General features: G+C 45.5%; 1 protein-coding gene across 1 annotated transcript in view; it reads right to left on the bottom strand.

Moving 5' to 3' along the window:
- Window positions 1-21,275, bottom strand: part of LOC111860053 (huntingtin-interacting protein 1-related protein) — a 40,002-nt gene that overhangs the window by 3,483 nt on the left and 15,244 nt on the right. The window contains exons 5-28 of the mRNA XM_072709049.1: window positions 20,982-21,062; window positions 20,428-20,504; window positions 18,351-18,412; window positions 17,632-17,772; window positions 16,321-16,378; window positions 15,876-15,951; window positions 15,629-15,781; window positions 15,156-15,208; window positions 11,732-11,804; window positions 11,083-11,266; window positions 10,375-10,463; window positions 9,882-9,998; window positions 9,676-9,777; window positions 6,155-6,349; window positions 5,924-6,071; window positions 5,689-5,775; window positions 5,422-5,529; window positions 4,279-4,415; window positions 3,778-3,888; window positions 3,463-3,521; window positions 3,221-3,251; window positions 3,069-3,131; window positions 2,807-2,907; window positions 2,115-2,220 (exon numbers count right to left, since the gene is read on the bottom strand). Of these exons, the coding sequence (XP_072565150.1) occupies window positions 2,115-2,220; window positions 2,807-2,907; window positions 3,069-3,131; window positions 3,221-3,251; window positions 3,463-3,521; window positions 3,778-3,888; window positions 4,279-4,415; window positions 5,422-5,529; window positions 5,689-5,775; window positions 5,924-6,071; window positions 6,155-6,349; window positions 9,676-9,777; window positions 9,882-9,998; window positions 10,375-10,463; window positions 11,083-11,266; window positions 11,732-11,804; window positions 15,156-15,208; window positions 15,629-15,781; window positions 15,876-15,951; window positions 16,321-16,378; window positions 17,632-17,772; window positions 18,351-18,412; window positions 20,428-20,504; window positions 20,982-21,062 (2,412 nt within the window). The remainder of the gene's footprint in view (window positions 1-2,114; window positions 2,221-2,806; window positions 2,908-3,068; window positions 3,132-3,220; window positions 3,252-3,462; window positions 3,522-3,777; window positions 3,889-4,278; window positions 4,416-5,421; window positions 5,530-5,688; window positions 5,776-5,923; window positions 6,072-6,154; window positions 6,350-9,675; window positions 9,778-9,881; window positions 9,999-10,374; window positions 10,464-11,082; window positions 11,267-11,731; window positions 11,805-15,155; window positions 15,209-15,628; window positions 15,782-15,875; window positions 15,952-16,320; window positions 16,379-17,631; window positions 17,773-18,350; window positions 18,413-20,427; window positions 20,505-20,981; window positions 21,063-21,275) is intronic.

The raw sequence follows: 21,275 nt of genomic DNA, 5'->3' as shown, positions 1-21,275 counted from the left end.
AAATAAATCGCCAATTTTCTTGGTGAGAAGCCTCTTGAGTAAAGCTTTGCCTAGAACCCCTGCAAAGGTCCAGTTGGCCCTGCATAGCACAAGCATAGAACATGCAAATTTCACAATAACGCTGCTCCATATACCAGTATCAGTATTGTCGTGACAAAAATCTGAGACATAATTCTATAATTTTACAAATTCCGATATTTGATGAAAATGTGCTGTACATCTGTATTGCTAGGGCTAGACCATGTTTAAAAAGTAGCATGTTATATTTCAATTGAAAAATATCAGGATAAACGATAGTTTTCATAATCAGCACGATCACAGTTTCAACGCACTTAGCTCCGATTCCACCCCCTGATTGGCTGACAATTTGACGCCAAGGTGTTGATCAAAAGGACTGATTATGCAGTTACCAGCATGCTTTGCTCTGCCCGGCTCATATCTGTAAATAGTGAATGTGTGTATTTCTGTTAACAGTAAATGTCATAACCGTGTAATGTTTGCCATGGAATGCATGTTTCATTAGCATGTCACCGTGAGTGTTGTATAGATTGTTGGCTTCTCCATCTGTGCCGCTGCTAGTAGAAGACCAATAGCGGCTATTAATAAAGAGTGCAACTTCCATTTTAAAAGAGCTGTCATCATCTTTATTAAAATGACTCGTGCACTTGCCACATTACGCTTACTTGCGCTCTGTATGTGGCTGTGCTGTGTCAAAAACATTCTGCGCCCTCTAGTGTTGTGGTGTGCCATAGCATGAGCAAGGTGACAAGTGTTCAATTTAATTTTGTCAATTTAATTCTGTCAGGTTTGAAGTGTGTGGTCACTCTGCCTACTTCCTCAACAAAGGCAATAATTCACTGTCAGATACCCACATTACTGATGATATTGATAATTCTGTCATATCACACAAGCATACTGCATACATTAAAAAAAAGTTGCAGGATGGTTATACCGAAATCGTGCTTTGGGGAGAGACAAAGTCACTTATTTTATGCAACTCTTGTGTAGAGAAGCTATACAGATGGAGTGTCTGGCGTGCGAATGCAGTTATAAGGGGGCAGCATGTGCAACCTAGCAAGCAGCAGCCGCTCGCTCACCCTGATTTATAAATGGAGGTTAAAGACCATCAGCTGTGCATGATAACAGACATAAGACACGACAGTGATGTCATTTAGCGGTTATTATGTTTCCTGTTTCTGTTCACAGTCATGTTTAGCCTACATCCCAGTTCATTCATATCCCATTCCCCAGTGACAAAAAGTAGACTAGGCTAAATGAACAGAACACAAATACAAACCTAACATTACTGTACTATTTAATGAGGCTTTGTAACCTTTGTAATTTTGAGGGTGGATTGGCGGCACCGAGGCTAATGATCTGTCCCAGCGATTGGAAGGTTGCTGGTTCGAATCCCGTGAATGCCCAGAGTGGTTCTACTCTGTTGGGCCCTTGAGCAAGGCCCTTAACCTGCAATTGCTTTGTCCTGGGTATGACGTTAATCTACATCCAGCCCTATAAGGAGGTCGTCCAACTTACAGGGAATAACTTGGGGGTTGGTGGCAGGATTGGAACTCCAGCCACTGGGGAAAAAACTCACACTGGTCCATTCGGACTAATGTGGTTCGGAGGTATCACCTGCCACATGGCTGCACTCAGGTTCTCATCCCTGAGGTGGTTTGGTGTCCGGCAACATGCTGTAATCAGCACATGCTGAAGCCAAATTATCATCAGAATCTATGCACTGAAGGGAGTTCAATTATTCTATGCTTATTTCACTGATATTGTAAAAACTATATAACAAGCTATTACTATTGGTTTAATTCATGAACAGTCCTGTTGATGTCAGACCAATAAAATATATTTTAATGGGAAATTTTTACAGTATCGATTTGGTATTGATACCCAGGGTATCAAAGCTGATATAGAAGCCAAAATTTTGGTATCGATCCAACCCAGTTTTGCGCACACAGAGCGGGGGTGGAATCTTGGAGGTGTGAGGGAGTAGAGCTGTGTGTCACACACACAGACACACACACACACACACACACACACACACACACACACACACACACACACACACACACACACACACACACACACACACACAATCTCACCTTGGAGGCAGCCACTAGCTGGGCGGTGCTAGCAGCAATCTCATGCGAGCAGACGATCAGCTCTTCATACTTTCCCATGTGCAGTACTACCTTGTCAGCTGACTCACTGTGGGAAGGTTGGGGGGGGGGGGGTAGTCACACTCTAAACTTCCAGATGCTCTCTAATCCAGCTAGTTTGCTATCATTTCACATCAATCCCAGCCACAATATGGCTACATGCGCTCTGAATGTGGCTCTGCTGTGGCAAAAACATTCTGCGCCCTCTAGTGTTGTGGTGTGACATAGCATGAACAAGGCGGCGCTGTTTTAAGAGTTCGGAAAACCTAGCATCCTTTGACACATTTGAGAACATTTACCATTAAAACGTTATTCCCATGTTTTGTAACAATGGGGTCGTATTGAAGCACTCTAAACCTTTTCTATATTTGAATGTGTAATATATACAGAATACGTTGATATACAATAGAATAATTAAGAATATTGCTCTGTCAATACTGGGATAGTTTGGCCAAAGGACTCTCCAAAGCTGGGGACACGCCCATAAAACCAGCCCAGAATGACAGGGCAATCCTGAGAGTTCAGTGGATCTGGGCTGTCCCCTCTCGGACCACCCCCCAAGCCAATTTTCGCCTTGTACGTTTACGGGCATCCATCCATCTGCCGAGCGCCTTCATCCATCTGTCTGTACTTACACCATCTGCGTGGCTCCCCAGCCCACGGCCTTGGAGGCGGAGATTAGGCCCTCGGTCCAGCGCGAGTTCCGGGCATAGAACTCCTTCACAGAGGCGGCGCCCTGCGCAGGGGGGAGGATTTGTTACTGGTTAGTTCCTGCGGCTTTCGAGACGGGTCCACCGCCACCACAACAGAGCCATTTGCCAGCCATCTCAGGGATGCCAAGTGCACTGATACAGCATAATGAGAACGCAGTGAGCCCAGCGGGGTCTCCCAACTCACCCTTCCACTTTCCACAATCTCTTTCTGGAGGTCTGTCGAAGCTATGACAAGCATGCGGATGGCCTGCAGGGGGCAGCAGAGACACGGCAGAGTGAGGCACTCTCTGGTTCTTCAGCACCGTGTGTCAAATTGGTCCAGAGGCTCCATCTTACCTTCATTAGATCTGTGCAGCTATTCAGAATCCTGAAGAAAAATAGATAAATTTATCAATAAGACATTTTACCACAAGGTCAATTATTTTTACTTTCCCTTCCCCAAAATGCAGGATCAGCAGTGCTTAAACCGCACTATGACAACCGGTGCTTTATAAAAAAGTGTCTTACCCTACTGAAACAACATCAAAGTGGTTTATGGTTAAGATTATTCCTTTCTTTTTTAGGGCTGACTCACTGACCTTTCATTGACTTCCAGTTTGACTCCAGAGGTGTCCTTCCTAGCTTGATTCATCATTTCCTGTTGAGAAAAACAGAACTTTGGGTTTTGGAATGACCTGTAATGCATTTATCAGCAATGTACCACAATACCAGGACCACTATCAGGCACAACATGAAAAATGATTGAACAGAGTGTAATAAATTATTCACCACTAAAATAAATTTAGTACATATCCAGCAATTAAATCCTCCCACCACATTACAGAAGTAAGACTATCGGCCCAGATATTGCTCCTACGGCATTGTGGGTGCTTAGTGACAGGAAGCTGACTCACGTCAATCCTCCGCACAGCTTCCTCAATGGCCGCTGACGTGGCTGCCATCTCCTTGTCCACCATGTCCCCGAGCTCCTCCTCACGAATATCTCTGCCCTTGGGCTGTAACTCCTGTGTTGGATGGTTTTCCATTAAGTCTGTCATTTTTCCTCACTATGCATTACGAGATTTCCCATATTGAGTCATGTACTGCAGACAATGCTGGCAAGCATAGTACACCTGCATCTAAATTCCATTTCATTTTACTTTTTTATTATTTATAAAGTACAAGTGAAGATCAGGACTATGGGATGTGAATCCACAAACTTCTGGACAAGAGTACAAACCCCAAACTCAGAGTCACACACCGTCCTGCTAATTTCATGAATGTTTAGTTCATTCAAATGCAACACTAACCCCCAAACCCGCAATAGCATGTATTTAAGTCGTGACACCGAACAGACACAGCTGTGAGAGAAAATGCACACGTCCAGCCCCCCCTGGGCAGAACTGACAGCTCACCCGGCTTAGCTGCAGGATGCGCTGCACGACCAGGCGCACGGCCACCGGATCGGCTCTCTGCAGGGAAGCCCTGGACTTCAGCTCGCGAAGGAAGCTCAGACTCTGGGTGGCGCAATTCCGGCAGCTCTCCGTGAGCCCTGGGAAAGGGGGCAGAGCCAAAGGTGAGGCGTGACCCTCCTCGCATTCCTGCTAGTGGCCAGTGGGGTTCCCATTAAAAATCATGCGAGCAACGTGCTGAAATCCCAGGTATAGAAAATTACTAAACCCAGCGGTGGGGAAATAACACAGAGGCTTATGGATAGGCCCTCGTTCATTTAATCAGCTGAATTAACAGGATAATGGTTCGATTCTAAGTGAAAATTCATAACTGCAGGCACTCTCAATCCCTTGTGTAAAGCACAGCTGTGCCACAGAATTAAATCAACTGCTTGCTCAGTGGCTGATTGCTGTCTTGCGTACGACAAAAGAACCTCCCCACTTCCTGTCAATCTCCAGCTGGGAAATACATGCTTCTTAAGTGACTGCATAACGTGACGCTGTTACAGCGAGTGGCGTAAAGCTAAATGCCAACAAACCTGATTATGCTACGTGACGTGTTACTAAACTGAACTGCTAAATACTAACAAACCCTCAAAATTACAAAGGTTACAAAGCCTCATTAATAGTACAGTAATGTTATGTTTGTATTTGTGTTCTGTTCGTTTAGCCTAGTCTACTTTTTGTCACTGGGGAATGGGATATGAATGAACTGGGGTAGTATGTGTCACTGATCTGAATGACAAGGCCAGAAGCTTATGTTTACATGACTGTTAAAGCTAGAAAGCTGAGTGACACTGAAGTAAAAAGCCAAGTGAAATATGAACAAATAGAATTACTGAACTGTGAAGATAGCAAGCGCAGGCAGGCAGGCAGACAGGCAGGCAGGCAGACAGGCAGGCAGGCAGACAGGCAGGCAGGCAGACAGGCACGCAGCATAGAATCAGGGCACAGGGCAGCCATTTATCCACAGTGGGGGGAGGTGAGCAGTGGGGGGTTGCTCTGCCAGCCTTGTGATCGGTGCTGGCGATATTAGCTTAACTAGCATGATGGAAGGAACTAGCTTAACGGACGACGTGTTGAGGGAGGAGACAGAGTAACACTCACGGTCGGCGTGATCTGTGGGCGCCATGTGTGCCGTGGCACTCCCATTAACGATGGTGTCGGCGGTCAGATGGGAGAACTGGGTGAGAGCCCTCAGCAGGCCACTGGCATCTGGGGGCCAGACAGGAAGGCGGCGTTATACAGAGGGCACTCACAGCAGGGAGCCGTATATCTCTCCACACCACATGTGGGGCGGGGCGGGGCGGGTAAGGGGCGGGGCGCCGCACACATTTGAGGTGGATCGAGTGGGGAGGAGCAGGGACGCTGTACCTCCCATGTTCCTCATGTAGTCGCCATGGCCCTGCTTCACCTTGTCAATGGAGCCCAGAGTGGCTTCAACACGGGTAATGAGGTAATCTGGGGGGGGGCACAGAAGCAGGCAGTCAGAGAGCAAAGCCTCCCTTCGGTTTGTCCAAATCAAACCACTGCTACGGCACTATAATCCTGCTGTGCAAACAATGGAGTGAATGATGTTTAAAAATCAGGTCAGTACTGGGGGGGGTACCTGGGGAGCTGGTGCAGCGCACATGCAGAGGGTCGTCTAGTTTGGCTGCAGCGTCCTGGATGATGGCCTCTGCCTCCGTCACAGTGCCTTGCAGCAGGGAAAACTGCTCCTCCAACAACTTCTGCTGCAGCTGCTCCTCCCTGCTAGCCTGAGGGGAAATGGGCGCAGGGTCAGGGGGGTCAGCGCCTCCCCGGTGCAGCCAGATGGATGGCGACCTCCCCCCCCACCCACCTTCTCCTGCAGCTTGCCCTGCAGCTCGCCCAGCTCCCGGGTGCTGCGCTCCCGCTCCTGCTGCAGGGATGATTGCTGCAGCTGCGCATCCTGCCGCAGCGAGGACAGCTCGGCCTCCCGCTCGCTCACTGAGCGCAGAAGCGCCTCCTTCTCCGCCTGCAGCGCCGCCACGGCGCCGTTCAGCTTCTGGCCCGCCTGCGGCACACGCAGCCACACAGTTCATGACGGGGCAGCATCAGTCGTGACGCAAGCAATGCGATTCTTGAACAATCGATGACTTTCCTTCAACTCGCTGAGGTCCACGGAAATGAAGAGGGTTAAAAAGTTCAGCGTGAAAGGTGGAAAACAAAGATGGAATTGTGTGACTGAGTAAGGGATGGGACAAGCAGAGGTGGTGGGAGAGAAACACCTCTAGCAGCTAATATCACAGTCACTATTTACATGCACACTAAGAAAATCAAATTACTGTGTTAGTCTGACTAAAACCACACTTTTAAAGTGCATGTAAACATGTTAATCTGACTGAAATCGTACTAAAGCAAATTTCTCAAAGACACCCAGATAATGCGATTGGATGTAGTAGGACTGGACGACGTGCGATATTAATACCAACGTCGCATGTTATGCACATACAATTCTTGCATCACCTTATTAAGATCAGGCTTTTTCTTACCTTCAATTTAGTATGAATATTACAGCGCAGGGAGTTTATTTACTCTGTCATAGGGGAAAAACAAACCTAACTAGTTTTGCCATTTTGTTGATTGTTCATTTTCAAAATTATCTAGTATATGTTTAAAAATTAGTTTGAAGTTTTTGAAGATGCTTTTGCATAAGCGCTGCACGCGCTCTCCGAGACAATCATAATCATTTTCATCCTTAATTGTTGTTTAAAATCACTCCTAGACAGGATTCAGAAATTTGTTGAACTCCTTTTTTGTTTCATAAATACCCCAATATTTAACACAACAAAATCACATTGCAATATCTGAAAATGTTGCAATATCAGGCTGTCATAGTATATTATACAAAATACCTTATTTCTTGTTATGCTATCCTTATCTTGTTATATCTGTTCTTCCAACCAAATCACAATTAAAGCTTGTGTCAGTTCCATTTGTCCACGCATCTATTACTATTTAATGAATTTCATATATGTGACATAATAGGTCACCAGGAAAAAGCCCAATACCAACAAGCTGAAAGGAGCCATATCGCCACCTATTGTAGCAGAGTCAGACATACCTCAATCAATAAATCAATTCCCTACCCGTGCATATATGCTGGGACAAGGACAGTACTGTAGTCCGATTAAATAGCATAGCTGAGCTATAACCGTAACTTATGTAAGCTGTGCCTGCAAACGTACTGATCAACTTCATTCATGCAATGAGTTGTATTTGTCAAGAAGAGTACTAGTTCTTGTTTTCACATTGGCCACTTAGGACAGGATATGTAGTTGTGGCCTGGCAGGGGGTCCTTTGGTCTGGTTCTCTTTATGACCCAGTAAAAAATCAGCCACACGCAGGGCCGAGCGGCCAAAGCCGTGATCAGCCACACGCAGGGCCGAGCGGCCAAAGCCGTGATCAGCCACACGCAGGGCCGAGCGGCCAAAGCCGTGATCAGCCACACGCAGGGCCGAGCGGCCAAAGCCGTGATCAGCCACACGCAGGGCCGAGCGGCCAAAGCCGTGATCAGCCACACGCAGGGCCGAGCGGCCAAAGCCGTGATAAGACACACGCAGGGCAGAGCGGCCAAAGCCGTGATCAGCCACACGCAGGGCCGAGCGGCCAAAGCCGTGATCAGCCACACGCAGGGCAGAGCGGCCAAAGCCATGATCAGCCACACGCAGGGCCGAGCGGCCAAAGCCGTGATCAGCCACACGCAGGGCCGAGCGGCCAAAGCCGTGATAAGACACACGCAGGGCCGAGCGGCCAAAGCCGTGATAAGACACACGCAGGGCAGAGCGGCCAAAGCCGTGATCAGCCACATGCAGAGCCGACCTGCCCTATAGGCGACACAGGGCCCAGGGTGCCCCTTTTATTAGGGTTCATGAAAAAGTGAGTGAGGGGGAAAAAAAAAAGACATACCTCTGGTTGCATTCTGTGACGTTGGCAATAATTTACTGCAGTTTTAATATTTTAATACTTTTCTTGTGAAGATGTGAGCTAGCTAGTTAGCAGCCAGATACTCTGTGCTGCTGAGGTTACACACTGAAATGTTTCTCATATAAATTAACTGCCAAAAATTGTTTTCTGCTCCACTGGGGGGTTTGGGGGGGGGGTACTCAGCAGAACCTCGATTAGAGCTCCAGCACACCCTGAGACAGCCCTGGCCTCACACCCCCAGTGGCCGATGCCCTGATCAGTTACAGGTCCCGATCGCTCGGGATCGCTCGCACTTTCTGCCTCAGGGTGTGTCACTTGTCCCGAGGGTGATGGGCCAAAGCTGTGGGGGGGGGGGGGGGCAGGAGTGCTTTCAGTTCCTATGAATGTCTTTGACACGGATTTGCCTGAGGGATATGGCTCAGCGGTTTGCATGCGATTTGTATGCTGAGTCCATCAGGGAAGAGCTGCCACCCAAACACACAGAAACTGGGCCAGACAGTGTTGCTGTGGAACAAGCTGGGGAGCAAAACACTGGCAGGGTCCCCACCATCCCCAAGGAATCACTGAATTACAGCTGCCCACTAACTCAAGTAACGCAGGCCTGATCGCTGGAAATACAGCCCGACGATTAAGTGAGCACATGTAGGACAGGAGGAGCCACAGGTCTGATTTACGTGTGACTGTCAGGCTCAGCTGCAAGTTTCACGTGCCTGCATGTATTTTTTAAAAATCTGATAGAAATCTGACAGCTGATTAAATCAATGAGGGCCGAACCGTAAGCCTCTGTGTTATTTGCCCACTGCCGGGTTGCTTTATTTTTTGAACCTGGAATTTCAGCACATTTGCTTGAACAATTTTTAACGGGAATATCGACCCAAAACACATGCAGAACAATTCCTGTTTTGCAGCTTCATCTGCTTTAAATTAAAAGAAAAAAACAAGTTTTCAATCATCTCCTATTATTGAGGTCTGCTGGTTTGAGCTTCAGGGCTCCTAATGACAGATACCAGGCATTGTAAACTGAATACAGCTCTCCCTTTACACATCTGTGTGTGTGCGTGCGTCTGTGTGCGTCAGCATGCGCGTGTACCGCAGAACGCTAATAACCCGGAGGGTACTGGCTAAGCTGAAAAAGGCTGCTTGAATTTTTTTTTTGGGCAAAACAAAAAAGCTACAGAAAAAAACCGACATATGAACAATTCGCTAAACAACTAGTGCTAAAACATGACAGGGGGGCATTGGGAAATTTTACCGCTGCTGATCAGTGATGCTACATTGTTATTTATTCTGTGTGGAAAGCGATTGACTTGCGATGATTAAAAACTATACACATAATGCTCTTTGGCCCAATTTTGTTTCTGGTTCCACTAACAGGCACCCATTTCCCCATAGAAGCTGTAGGTGTAGTCTTACCGCCAAGTTGCCCTCCAGCGCCCCCTGGATGCGGGAGACCTCATTCCTCTTCTCCTCCAGCTCCCGCCTCAGCCGGTCCATCTCGAATTTCTGTTCCTCTAGCTGCACAAAGACAGACACATGGCCGCGTTAAATGACGGGGCTTGAACCCCAGCGAGTAGGAAGAGGGGGTGGGCGGGGTGCGTGGGCGGGACCGGCGGGCTCACCTTCATGTCGGAGTCCTGCCTGATGCGCTCGATCTCGAAGGCCAGCTGCTGCTTGGTGCGGGCGACCTCCTCCTGCGTCTGCTGCGTGGCCGACAGCATCTTCACCGTGTCTGCGCTCTGCAGCCCAAAAACAAAGATGGCCGGGCGCTTGAGAGCCACTCACCCATGTGCTTCCATAGTCAGCCCCTTGCCGAATGCTCAAAAGGCTATGTTTGAAGGTGCATGCGGGCAGGCAGGCAGGCAGACACACACACACACACAGAAATACAAACAGACACACATATACAGAAACAGAGAGACATACAGAGAGAGAGTGAAAGTGCGAGTACAGTTTAAGAAACATGGGTAAACATTTGAATGGAAATGAGCAGGTGCACTTGTGACACTCAGAGGGTCCAGACAGGGGAAGCGAGGGGGAGCAGAACGGTCAGACAGAGGATGGAAGCAGGGGATAGGGCGCTGTGAGAGGTCAGAGGTCAGCTGGGGCTCACACCTTCCTGAGCAGCTCGGCGTGGCTGCTGACCAGCTCGGCGTGCTTCTCCTTCAGCTTGGCGTAGCGCATCTCTGTGGCCTGAGCCCGCTCTAGCAGGAGACGGGGAGACGCGTGGCTTTACGTTACTCCCACCATACCCAGTACCCCTATGATGCTGGCCCTGATGGACCATGCGATTTCACAGGCCAGACAAAACGGCTTGAGGGTCAGACTTCAAACCTCCTATGGCCAAGATGCCGTCAGCATTAATATGTGCGCTGCTCTCTACGTCAGTCCTGCTTGTAGATGCTGGTCAGAGTTGGGTAATTCAGGTCCAGAGAGTAAAAATCCAGACCGGGATTTAGTTTCAACCAACCAGTTGAATACTCAGTGGCTGTGACTCTTTATGCTTATCTGGTTGGTCGAAACAAAATCTTGGTCTAGACTTTTACTCTCTGAACCTGAATTACCCAACTCAGGTGCTGGTGTCAGTGTTCATATGCAGAGTTATTGTTGGAGTCTGGACCATTGTCAGAATCAGAGTTAATGTTAGTGTAGGTGCTGGATTTAGTGTTAGTGTCTGTATTAGTGTTAGAATCAGTTAAAGCCAATGTTTGCGTTAGTGTCAGTCTACAGTCCAGTCACTGTCTGTAAGGATCTGTGCTCGGGGCCATGACCCAGCAACAGCATCAGTAAAGGTGTCCGTGCTGCGCGGGGTGGGGCCCTCACTCTCGGCCTCCATGAAGGTGGTCTGCAGGCCCTCATTCTCGGTGCTCTGCCTGCGCAGGGCCTCCAGCTCCATGCGCAGCTGCTCGTTCTCCACCAGGGCGCGCTGCTTCTGAGCTCGCTGTTCCTCCAGCTCTGCCTCCAGGCTGTTGATCTGGGACTTAAGCTGTGTGATGAAGCGCTGGGCCTGGTGGGGGGGGGGGGGGCGGGCGGGATACACAGCGTGTTAGCCAAGGTCACAGCCAGGCAGGTGCTAAGGTAGCCCAGACACACTGGTCTGCATCCCCCTCCCCTGTGACGGTCCGCCCCACCCTCTCCATTCCAACACCCTCTGTCACATTCCACACCAGCAAAGTACGGTCTGGCCATCACACATCCCAGCAGCCCCATCCCCATTTTATTCCCCAATTATGACCTTATCTTTATATTTCATATCTTACTCTCTTTTTACATGTTATTATTGTCTTTTTAAGCACAGCTGCCCGGAGTGACCAGGGTCACATTTCACTACATGTTGTATGTGTACAACTGTGTATGTGACAAATAAACCTCTTGAATCTTATGAAACATGGCAGGGGGCGGAGCCTATTGCACACACACATACAGAGGCTCCCTGTGCGTGGGGGGGACCCATTCCCCTGCTCATCCTCACCTCAGCTTTGATCCTCTCCAGCTCCACCCGCAGCAGCTCGATCTCCCGCTTCAGGTTGTCTATCTGCACGTCTCTGTTGGCAGGTTCACAAAACTGAAGGTGGGCAGACTCCCCCAGCCCCACCCTCAATGGGCCTCATTCACCAATATCATCCTAATATTTTTCTTACATTTGTCCTAAGAAAAATCTATGCCAGATCCACAATGTGTTCTTAAACTGCAGAACTGTTCGCAAATGTGCTCCTACAATGATGAACACCATTGTCCTTGTGAATTTAAAGCTTGTGCCAGTTGTTCCTAATTAGCACAAGTAAAAATGCCTGGCCAATCCCCATAAAAGGGCATGAGACTGCAGGGCTGTGTGTGTGGGTGCAGGAAGAAGGGGGTAGTACCCCCTAATGTTTGGGTCTGGATCTTATCGATTGATTTACTAGCACTAGTAAATGAGAATTTTCTTTTTCCTCCATATTGGAGTTTTTGGGTTTTATGTCCACTGTTCATAACAGCACCTTGTGCAATTAAGCGCGTTTCTTAGCTTTCATTATGAATCAGCATGTTACTGACGCCAACATAAAAGTTTGGAGTTCATTTTATCATATGGATCAATAAATATTTTGTTATGTTCAGTTGTGACACTTCACCCTAAACAGGGCTAGTCTCATTTTAAATGAGACTTGCATCCTAAGTGTGGCATGTGTGCCCATTGTGATGTCACCACATATATCACAACCTCCCCCAACCGACATGGAAAACCTGGTCGCCCCCCCCCCCCCAATGTCAAAGGTCAAAGTCATTCCGATGCCACTGTGTATTATGGTAATGTTAAAGATTATTTAAACTCAAAATTATAAAAATCGAGGAAAACTTAGTGTCCCTGGCTGTGTGTACACACTGAAATCACACAAAGAAATTAAGAGAAAAGTTGAGGGAAATCAAAAATGTCCAAGCAGAAAATTTAAAAAGGGTGAAATATTGGGCTCCAAATTTAAGAAAAACTCCAGCAGTGGAGATACTGCTCCAGGAAGGCAAGAGCAAATGAGTTTGGATATAAACACACAAAAGGATGCATAGGATGCTATTACTAGTTTTAGTAATTTAATCATTTAAAAACAGCTACTAAATACACTAATGAATGCCAGAATCTTTGTGAAAACTGTATAAGTGACTTAAAAAAAAAATTAAGAATGGTTGGTGAATGAGACCCACTGTGTTGCACCACCACCCCGCTCCCAAAGAGCTTACAATGACAACGACAACCTTTTATCAGCACTGACCTTAGTGGTTTTGTCTTAAACATTATTCACATCACTAAAATTAATATGCCATTCATTGTATGCTTTTATAGATTAAAAGGTGTCCCCAACAATGTTCATCTTTTGTTATTTGTTCACTCATTTTCTGGGAAACTTAAAGTTTGGCAAAGTTACCCAGAATTCACAGCCTGGTTTGTTGACTATGGTTGAGGAGAAAACTAAACCACATGCTACTAGTTATTTGTAGGGCTGCCACGATTAGTTAATGTAGTCAATGTCGTCGACGCTGAAAATGTGTCAACATCAATATTTTAAATTGACTTTATTTTAATGAAGTTACCATTAACTGGTTTTAGGGAGCAGAAATATAAAGTACAGGTATTTTATGGGACCTACTGAAATAAAGGTAGCTGATTATGAGAAAGACCTTGGTGTGTATGTTGATGCTTCCATGTCTCATTCTCGCCAGTGCGGGGAAGCAATAAAAAAGGCCAATAGGATGTTGGGGTATATCTCCAGGTGTGTGGAGTTTAAGTCAAGGGAAGTAATGCTAAGATTATACAATTCCTTGGTGAGACCTCACCTAGAATATTGTGTACAGGTTTGGTCACCATATCTTAAAAAGGACATAGCAGCCTTAGAAAAGGTGCAGCGTAGGACCACAAGAATGATTCCTGGTCTTAGAGGAATGTCATACGAGGAAAGGTTATTTGAGCTAAATCTATTCAGCCTCAAGCAAAGGAGACTGAGGGGGGACATGATCCAGGTCTATAAGATTCTAACAGGTTTGGATGCTGTTCAACCGAATAGTTACTTCAGCATTAGTTCAAATACAAGAACTCGTGGCCATAGGTGGAAATTAGCGGGAACATTTCAAACTGGATTTAAGGAAGCACTTCTTTACACAGCGTGTAGTCAGAGTATGGAATAGTCTTCCTGATAACGTAGTGCAAGCTGAATCCTTGGGTTCCTTTAAATCAGAGCTAGATAAGATTTTAACAACTCTGAGCTATTAGTTAAGTTCTCCCCAAGCGAGCTCGATGGGCCGAATGGCCTCCTCTCGTTTGTATAGTTCTTATGTTCTTATGTTCTTATTATGATTTCTAAAACGCTACAATTCATTATAACGAATGTTTTCCCTTGATATCACTATGAAATTGTGGGAGCAGTTCAAATTATCGCAAACCAAAAAGGTGGTTTTACACAAAGCTGGATGGCATACCACACGGGCACCAGTGCTGTGCAGGAGCGCCTGAAGAGAAAACGTACAGATGCTATTCTGGATCACCACAATAAGCAAAACCACCTAAGTGTTGTCTATTCATGTTTATTAAATTACCATTAGTATGGAGAGCTTTTTAATGTTTTTGTCCTTGTAGCTGCTAAATACACTCATTATTAAAGCCATGAAGTTGTCTGCCTGCTACATTAGAATCTCCACTGAATAAGTGTTAGAGAAAATGTTTAGGCTTAATTCTGGGCTTATTCTCCACGGATTGACGGTGGCAGTGTATGCTTGTGCGCATTGGGCCTGTTGGGATGTTCAGATCAGATTATTGTAAACTAAAACGGAAATGAAAACGGACACTAAATAAGAAAATAATTTGTGAACTGAAATAAAAATGAGAACTGTTAAGCAAGTTAAAAAACAAACAAAAAAAAAATCAGCAAAAAGTACCGCCACACCGCCGATGTCTTTTTACCTTGTTTATCCACAATCTCCCCCCTTTTAAAAAAGATGCTGTGGTCGCTAAGCTGTTCCTTTCTTGACTTCAGTATTTATTGCTTCCATGTTTTACCAAGACAGTAGCACAGGGTCCCCCGCTAACAGTTTAATAAGTATAAAGATACACCGAATTTATACAGATTACTAACCTTTGGGGCGTCATCATATGCACCTCATTAATTTTTTAAGCATACTACTGATTTGCTAATTGAATTGTGGGCGAAAATAATGTCCATATAATGCCAAAAAGCCGGCGTCAATTATCAAATTTCTAGAGTAAAATTAATAATTTAGATTAATGGTAAAATGGACGAGAGATCCATCCATTAATCCATAGCAAAATTGTCATTAGTGGCAGCCCTAGTTATTTGCAAGTTAAAAGAAAGGTTCTGTCTCAGATAAACAATAACACATCCATCTGTTAATGTGCAAACGGTGATCTTTACCTCTCATCAAAACCGCCATTGGGGGGTCCAAACGTTCGATCAAATATGTCCAACTATCAAAAATAAATTAAATAAAAAGACATCAGTGGAAACAATAGACCACTAATGAAGACACACACAGCTCAGCATTGACCCAGCCAATAACAAAATTGCTCAATAAAACAGATGTACTCTTATCTTCAGATCAGATATATCTTTTAAGCATTTTTAAGTTTTAAAACAGCATATTACCAGAAATACCTTCTAGGTGCCATTAAATCCAAAACAAAAAGGACGTCTTAACAAATCAAACTACAGAGTAAAGAAGCCTGTGTTAAAGTTAAAGTGCAAATATGTCTGCTGTGTTTAAAGTCTATGTAGTGAAATGAGTGCGGTTTCCATAGTGCCGTGACCTGCAGACCTGCCATTGGCCAGTCAGAGCAGTAAACAGGCAGGCTGGACGTGTCGCCGCAGCACCCGAGCGGAGCGCGAACCTGCGGCTGGCTCTGCAGGACAGGCTGGCTGCTGTCGCTGACCTCCACCAGTGGTTCGCCGTCATCCTCCTCCACCGGCTCCTCGTCCGGGATCACCACCACGGGCTTCACGTGCTCGGCCAGCGCCGACGCCCGCAGGAAGTTGGGGGGTGACTGAAACACGACGAATTTTGGGATTAAAAGAAAGAGTGAATGGGTGCAAGTTGCGGGGGTTCGTCCCAGACGCCCCAGGGCTGTCGTATCTCACATCAGGAAGCCTGGGGATCTGGATCAGCCTCTTGAAGTACATCATGTCCCTGGCTTTGTTGAAGAAGTTCTTCAGGCTGGAAGGCAGACAAACTGTCCTTCAACTCCACACAGGGTCAAAGGTGAAAGGCAGATATGCAAGCCCAAATACGTATCATTAAAATGAGAGACACAGCAGAGTCCTATGCATCTTCTGTACCCACTTAGTACAGTGATTTGCTGAGCGTGTCTGATCACAGGACAGTGGGACTCCCCGGAAGGGACACCAGCCCACTGAAAAGCACAGGTGGGTGTATAGGCACATAAATGCTTGATGAACCAATTCATTTTCTAACGGGACTCACTCACTCACTGCACAGAAGCTGCACCTGGCCAGTAACCTCTGGGCTGTGTTACGCAACAGGCCTCACTTGCAGTGACTTTGCTGATCTTTGCTGTAGAATTACCTGTGGAACTGGTCGTGGAATCGGTCGCGGTGGCCCTGGAGTGTGTCTGCGGGGAGACCTGAGGCCCAAGGGAGATTCACACGTTAACTTGCTGATGACTGGCACAGCCGAAAGAGCTAAACGAAGGCACACACATCCTGAAAACATCGCTGACATATCTGCATTTGAAAATGCAAACTAAGTACAAAAACAAGAATCAAAGAATAGTAACAACAGGTCAGCAAATACAGTGTTACCTCATAACTCGAACTTAATCCGTTCAGAACTCCAGATCGAATCCTAAAAAGTTCTGATCGAATTTTCCCCATAAGAAATAATGGAAAACCAATTAATTGGTTCCCGGCCCCAAAAAAATTACACCAAAATATGTTTTTTTAGCATTTAAACACAAAATGAACCGGGCATATACTGTACTAAACACATTAAGCACATTTTTCAAAAAAGTAATTTTTAAAGAAAGAAAATAAATGTATCCCAACACTGTGTAAAGTTAAGAAAACAATGTGTCCTGCCCCGATCGTCCGCTCCTTCCTTGTGCCACATCCCCTCGTTAACCACATGTGGAATTACAGCGCGTTTTGCCTGCCTTACCTGTAATTAAACCCCGTATTCCCCGATACCCTGACGTCTGTGCCTTTGTCTCTGTTCCGTCCGCTAGGCACGACAATATTATTATAATTAAATGTATTAATGGTTTATTATTAATATTAAAATAATTAATAAATCTTTATTTTTAAATGTATTTTATTATATAATAATAATTATTACTGTTACTGTCTATCATTGTCTAAATGTATTTTTACTGTCTAAATATATGTATTCAACTAGTGTAAACATGCACGATGCTATCACAGCGAATGCGAGGCTGAGACTGACGCGTTACCCTTTGTTTCCGCTGAGAGACGTGCCACGTGACTCATTTCCCCGTGCGTACAAGTTCTTAGGTCGTCGTTCACGGGTTGACTTCTGAGATTCAGATCGAGTTCTAGGTAATTTTTTTTTTTAACTGGTTGGTTCGACTTTTAAGAAATTCGAGTTGTAATGAGTTTGAGAACTGAGGTGCCACTATAAATATAAAAACAAAGAACGTTGCAAATAAACTTCTGAAGGCAGTAAACCGTTAATTGGAATCAAGAGGTGGGCCATTAACACATTAAAAGATTCTGGAAAAAAATATATGTGCCATTCTGATTAATCATATGCACAAAGTCTCAAAAGTTCTGAAGGATCAGAATATGCCAGTGTGGCCTTCAGATCTTGGGGGCGGAACACAACTGGGAAGTGGGCGGGGACTCAAGCTGGACCACTCACAGGCATGCAGTTTGAAGAGCAGTTTGACAGTGAAGTGGTAGAGGTGACTGCAGTCCTGAATGACTTGGATGAGGGGGGCCAGGCGACACTGTCCTGAGGTGGTGGTGGAGATGGCGATGGATGTGTTCAGCTGCCGCATCACTGTGGGTAGAGAAGCAACAGAGAGCGTAAGGTTAACAGCTAGTCAGCCTTTAACTCTCACCAGCTGCTGTATGAGGGCACCGCCTGCACTATGACCTAACTTCCCTTATTGCGTCAGTGCTAAACCACCAGTGACTCAATGTCTATTTCTGGCGGGGTGACAAAACTAAGTAATTATGGCAGACAAGTGGGCCCTGTCAGATAGAAACCTATGCAAATTACTCTGCTCTGATCAGCAAACTTTCCCAGGGGGTGTGTACAGTTTCTATGCATGAAGCATAAATGTGCTCTACCCCAGGAGGATTCTGGGAAACTGGGTAATTCCAATTCCCTTCCTATTCTGAGAGCAATGTTCAGCCTCTCTCTTATATTGACTGCTGGTAGTAACGTTAAAAACTAGGTGGCCATATCTTTAATATGAATCAGACAGATGATCCGTTTGTGCCCATATTTAGATCCCAGCAACTGGTATCTCACGTCTAAAAAATGCTCCACCCTGTCACCGGCCCAGCCCAGGACCAGCTTTTGGGGTTGGTCAGATGGGTGGAATGGGTTTCCTCTCCTTTAGGGTGACTCACCAGTCTCAGCCAGCTTCAGCTCGTAGTCCAGGTAATCAAACACCTCCACGGTGAGCTGGAATCTGCAGCAGGAAATGGATACCCGCTTAGGTACCTGCTCCAGGGATACCTGGCCACATTGTGCACACCGATAATGTTCCCCGTGAGAAATGAGGGCTGGATCTGAGTTCCCACAATTCCCCTTCACTCCCTGGGAGATGGCGCTGGCTACACTGACGTTTCTTTTGTTTGGGACAAAAAGCTGACACGTTGAATTCATAGAGGAGCCCCTCTAGAGAAAGGAAAGAGAATCTGAGGAGAATGAGACCAGCAAAATGCAGACACTAAAGCCCTCTGTCCAGTCCAGCGTCCCCCCCAACCCCTCACAGTGTGGAGAGCAGCCCAGCCGCCTCATTAATAAAACATCCCCTGTCCCCCGAACAAAACCAAACTCTGACTGAGCGGCAGGTTCAAAGAGAGCAGGACACCTAACAGTCAGAGGATCCCCAGGAGAACACGACCCAGGTACTTAACAGCAATCACTCCAGGAAAATTAGCTGGCTGTGCAAATGAGCAGAAAATATAACAAATGTTTTAAAAGTGAGCAATTTTAATAAATTCACACCTGCATGTGATCTCATTTCTAAATTACAACAGTTCTTCTGCATTATATTATATCAGCTGGATCAAAACAGGTGCTCCTACTTTTCCCCAGAAAGTCTCAAGCATCCCATAATTCTGCCTTCTCCTTAAAAAGGGCATTTTTCTACCACACCAGGTACCTTAATTTTTGGTTTTTGGTTTTCCACCACCGTAAAAATGACATCACACCGGAAGGCAGAATTTTAAAAAATTACTGTATATCCTCCTTAGACCCAAGGAAAAATGTGTCCTTCAGTTTAAGGTTAATTGTGATTTTCTATGTCTTTGGAAAAAATAAGACATCTTTTTAAATTTATTTTTAATTTCACAGTATGTCCTCTTTAGTCTACAACAGAAATAAATACGTTTCTTTACATCAGTGAAAAGATAGATGCAAAAACAAAATGTCCACTGCAATGGACATAAATGAATGGGTGGGGTCTTAGGAGGATATTATAGGGATGGCTGATGTGCGATATTAATATCCACATCACATGTTCTGCCTGTGCAATTCTTACTTCGCCAGTTAGCTTGATTACGATCAGACTATTTCTTTCTTGCAATTCTCCATACGGACATTAGGCTATTTGCATAACCAATCGACAAAGAAAGTCCCACCCCGAAGTACCAAAGTACCCTTAAAAGTCCCCCACTGGCCCTTTTGGTACGGCTGTTTTGATTACCTTAACTGATTGGCCAACTGAGTGTTTCCTTTCTGTTGTCAGTAGTTGATATGCTGGTGTTGGATCAGTCATATGTTTGGCAGTCATGTTTTGTTATGTTTCCTTTTGCAGTTTAATGAGTGCAATAAACTTTTAAATTTAAGAAAAATATTAGAGAATTGTGATCTCTAAGCAAAAGAATCACCATTCACATTTTTTTCAGGATCATGCAGTCCAATACAGTACTGTGCAAACGTCTTAGGCATTAAAAGGAATTGTTTAAAGCTATTTATTTGGGTAGTAAATATATATTTGTCCAGAATAGAACATAAGCATATATGCATATTAAGAGTAACAATAAAGACTAAACAGTAATGTCTTCTTTTCTTCAGAAAGTTACTGGTATCTCGTGGGCTGGCTAGATGAACACCGCTTCAGTTCCCAAACCTCTCCTCAGGGACACCTCAGCCATTCCATGGATTTGAATCAAATCACAAGCTCAATTAATTTAATCAGTTTCTAAAGACAACGAGAAGTAGATTAGCCAAACAAAGTGTGCTAGTGGTCGAGCCAAAAATATACATAGGTGTATTGTATGGTTGCTGGAAAGAATGGGGTGATTTTAGCAGTGACTTTACACCATCATGAAGAGCTTTTAAACATCATTTTCTACGACTGGCTAAGACTTTTGCACAGTACTGTACATCTGTGTGATGTGTTTGTTAATATGAATGTAAATGCACAGGTAGACAAGGATGAGACCTGTGTTGAGGGAGGGGGGCAGGCACACTCACACGTTGTTGATGTCGGTCCCAGCGGTGCGCTCTAGAACCTCATCGGAGACCTCCAGGTTGGGTTGGATTTCTGTATGCTGGGGGGGGGGGGGGAGTTTACACACCTTGAACACACATTGCCTCCCTTTGTTCACGATGATGTGTTCATACTGCCAAAAATAATCAGCAATGCCCAACATTTTGAAACAGTTACTGACCCCAGGGAGCGATATACCTGGGAATTAACCTTGCATATTAGGCTCTCCAGTTAAAGTTGACTTTGAGCCCGTTCTGTATGGGCTGTAGGTTGATTTACATGTGAATCTTGCATTCCCTAAAACAGTGAGCACTGCAGCAGGAACAGCAAGAACTACAATCTATACCTAGATACTAGCTGATATCCGGGTGGAGAAATGCTGCATTAAAGGACTGTTTCAAATGAAGTGGTCTGTGCTATAGATGGCCATGTATGATTAAAAAGATAAAAAATAAAAAATCACATGGCAGATAATGGATTAGGGAACTACGGTGGTTAGTGTGACAGATCAGGCCAAAGCCTGAGGCTGACGCCCTACCTTCAAATGGAAGTCCATCTTGTTGCAGAGAAGCTTCGCGTACAGAGCGACCAGCTGCCCATATCGATCGTGGAGGTTACCCTGCATGTGGAAATGGAAAAGTCACGTCAGACAGACTCACCTTGTATACATGCTAACTATATTATGTCCCTGACCGAATCCCAGTAGAGTGATTCATGTCCAGCTGCACACGACCACCAGAACACCATCTCCCAAGATTCCTTGCCTCAAACTTTATACAGGACAAAACAAAAGCATTCGGCACACACAACAATCAAGAGTTTTGAAGGAAAA

This window comes from Paramormyrops kingsleyae, chromosome 2 (assembly GCF_048594095.1).
Source record: "Paramormyrops kingsleyae isolate MSU_618 chromosome 2, PKINGS_0.4, whole genome shotgun sequence".
In the NCBI taxonomy this organism is placed as follows: Eukaryota; Metazoa; Chordata; class Actinopteri; order Osteoglossiformes; family Mormyridae; genus Paramormyrops; species Paramormyrops kingsleyae.
This window is presented reverse-complemented; position numbering and strand designations above follow the sequence as displayed.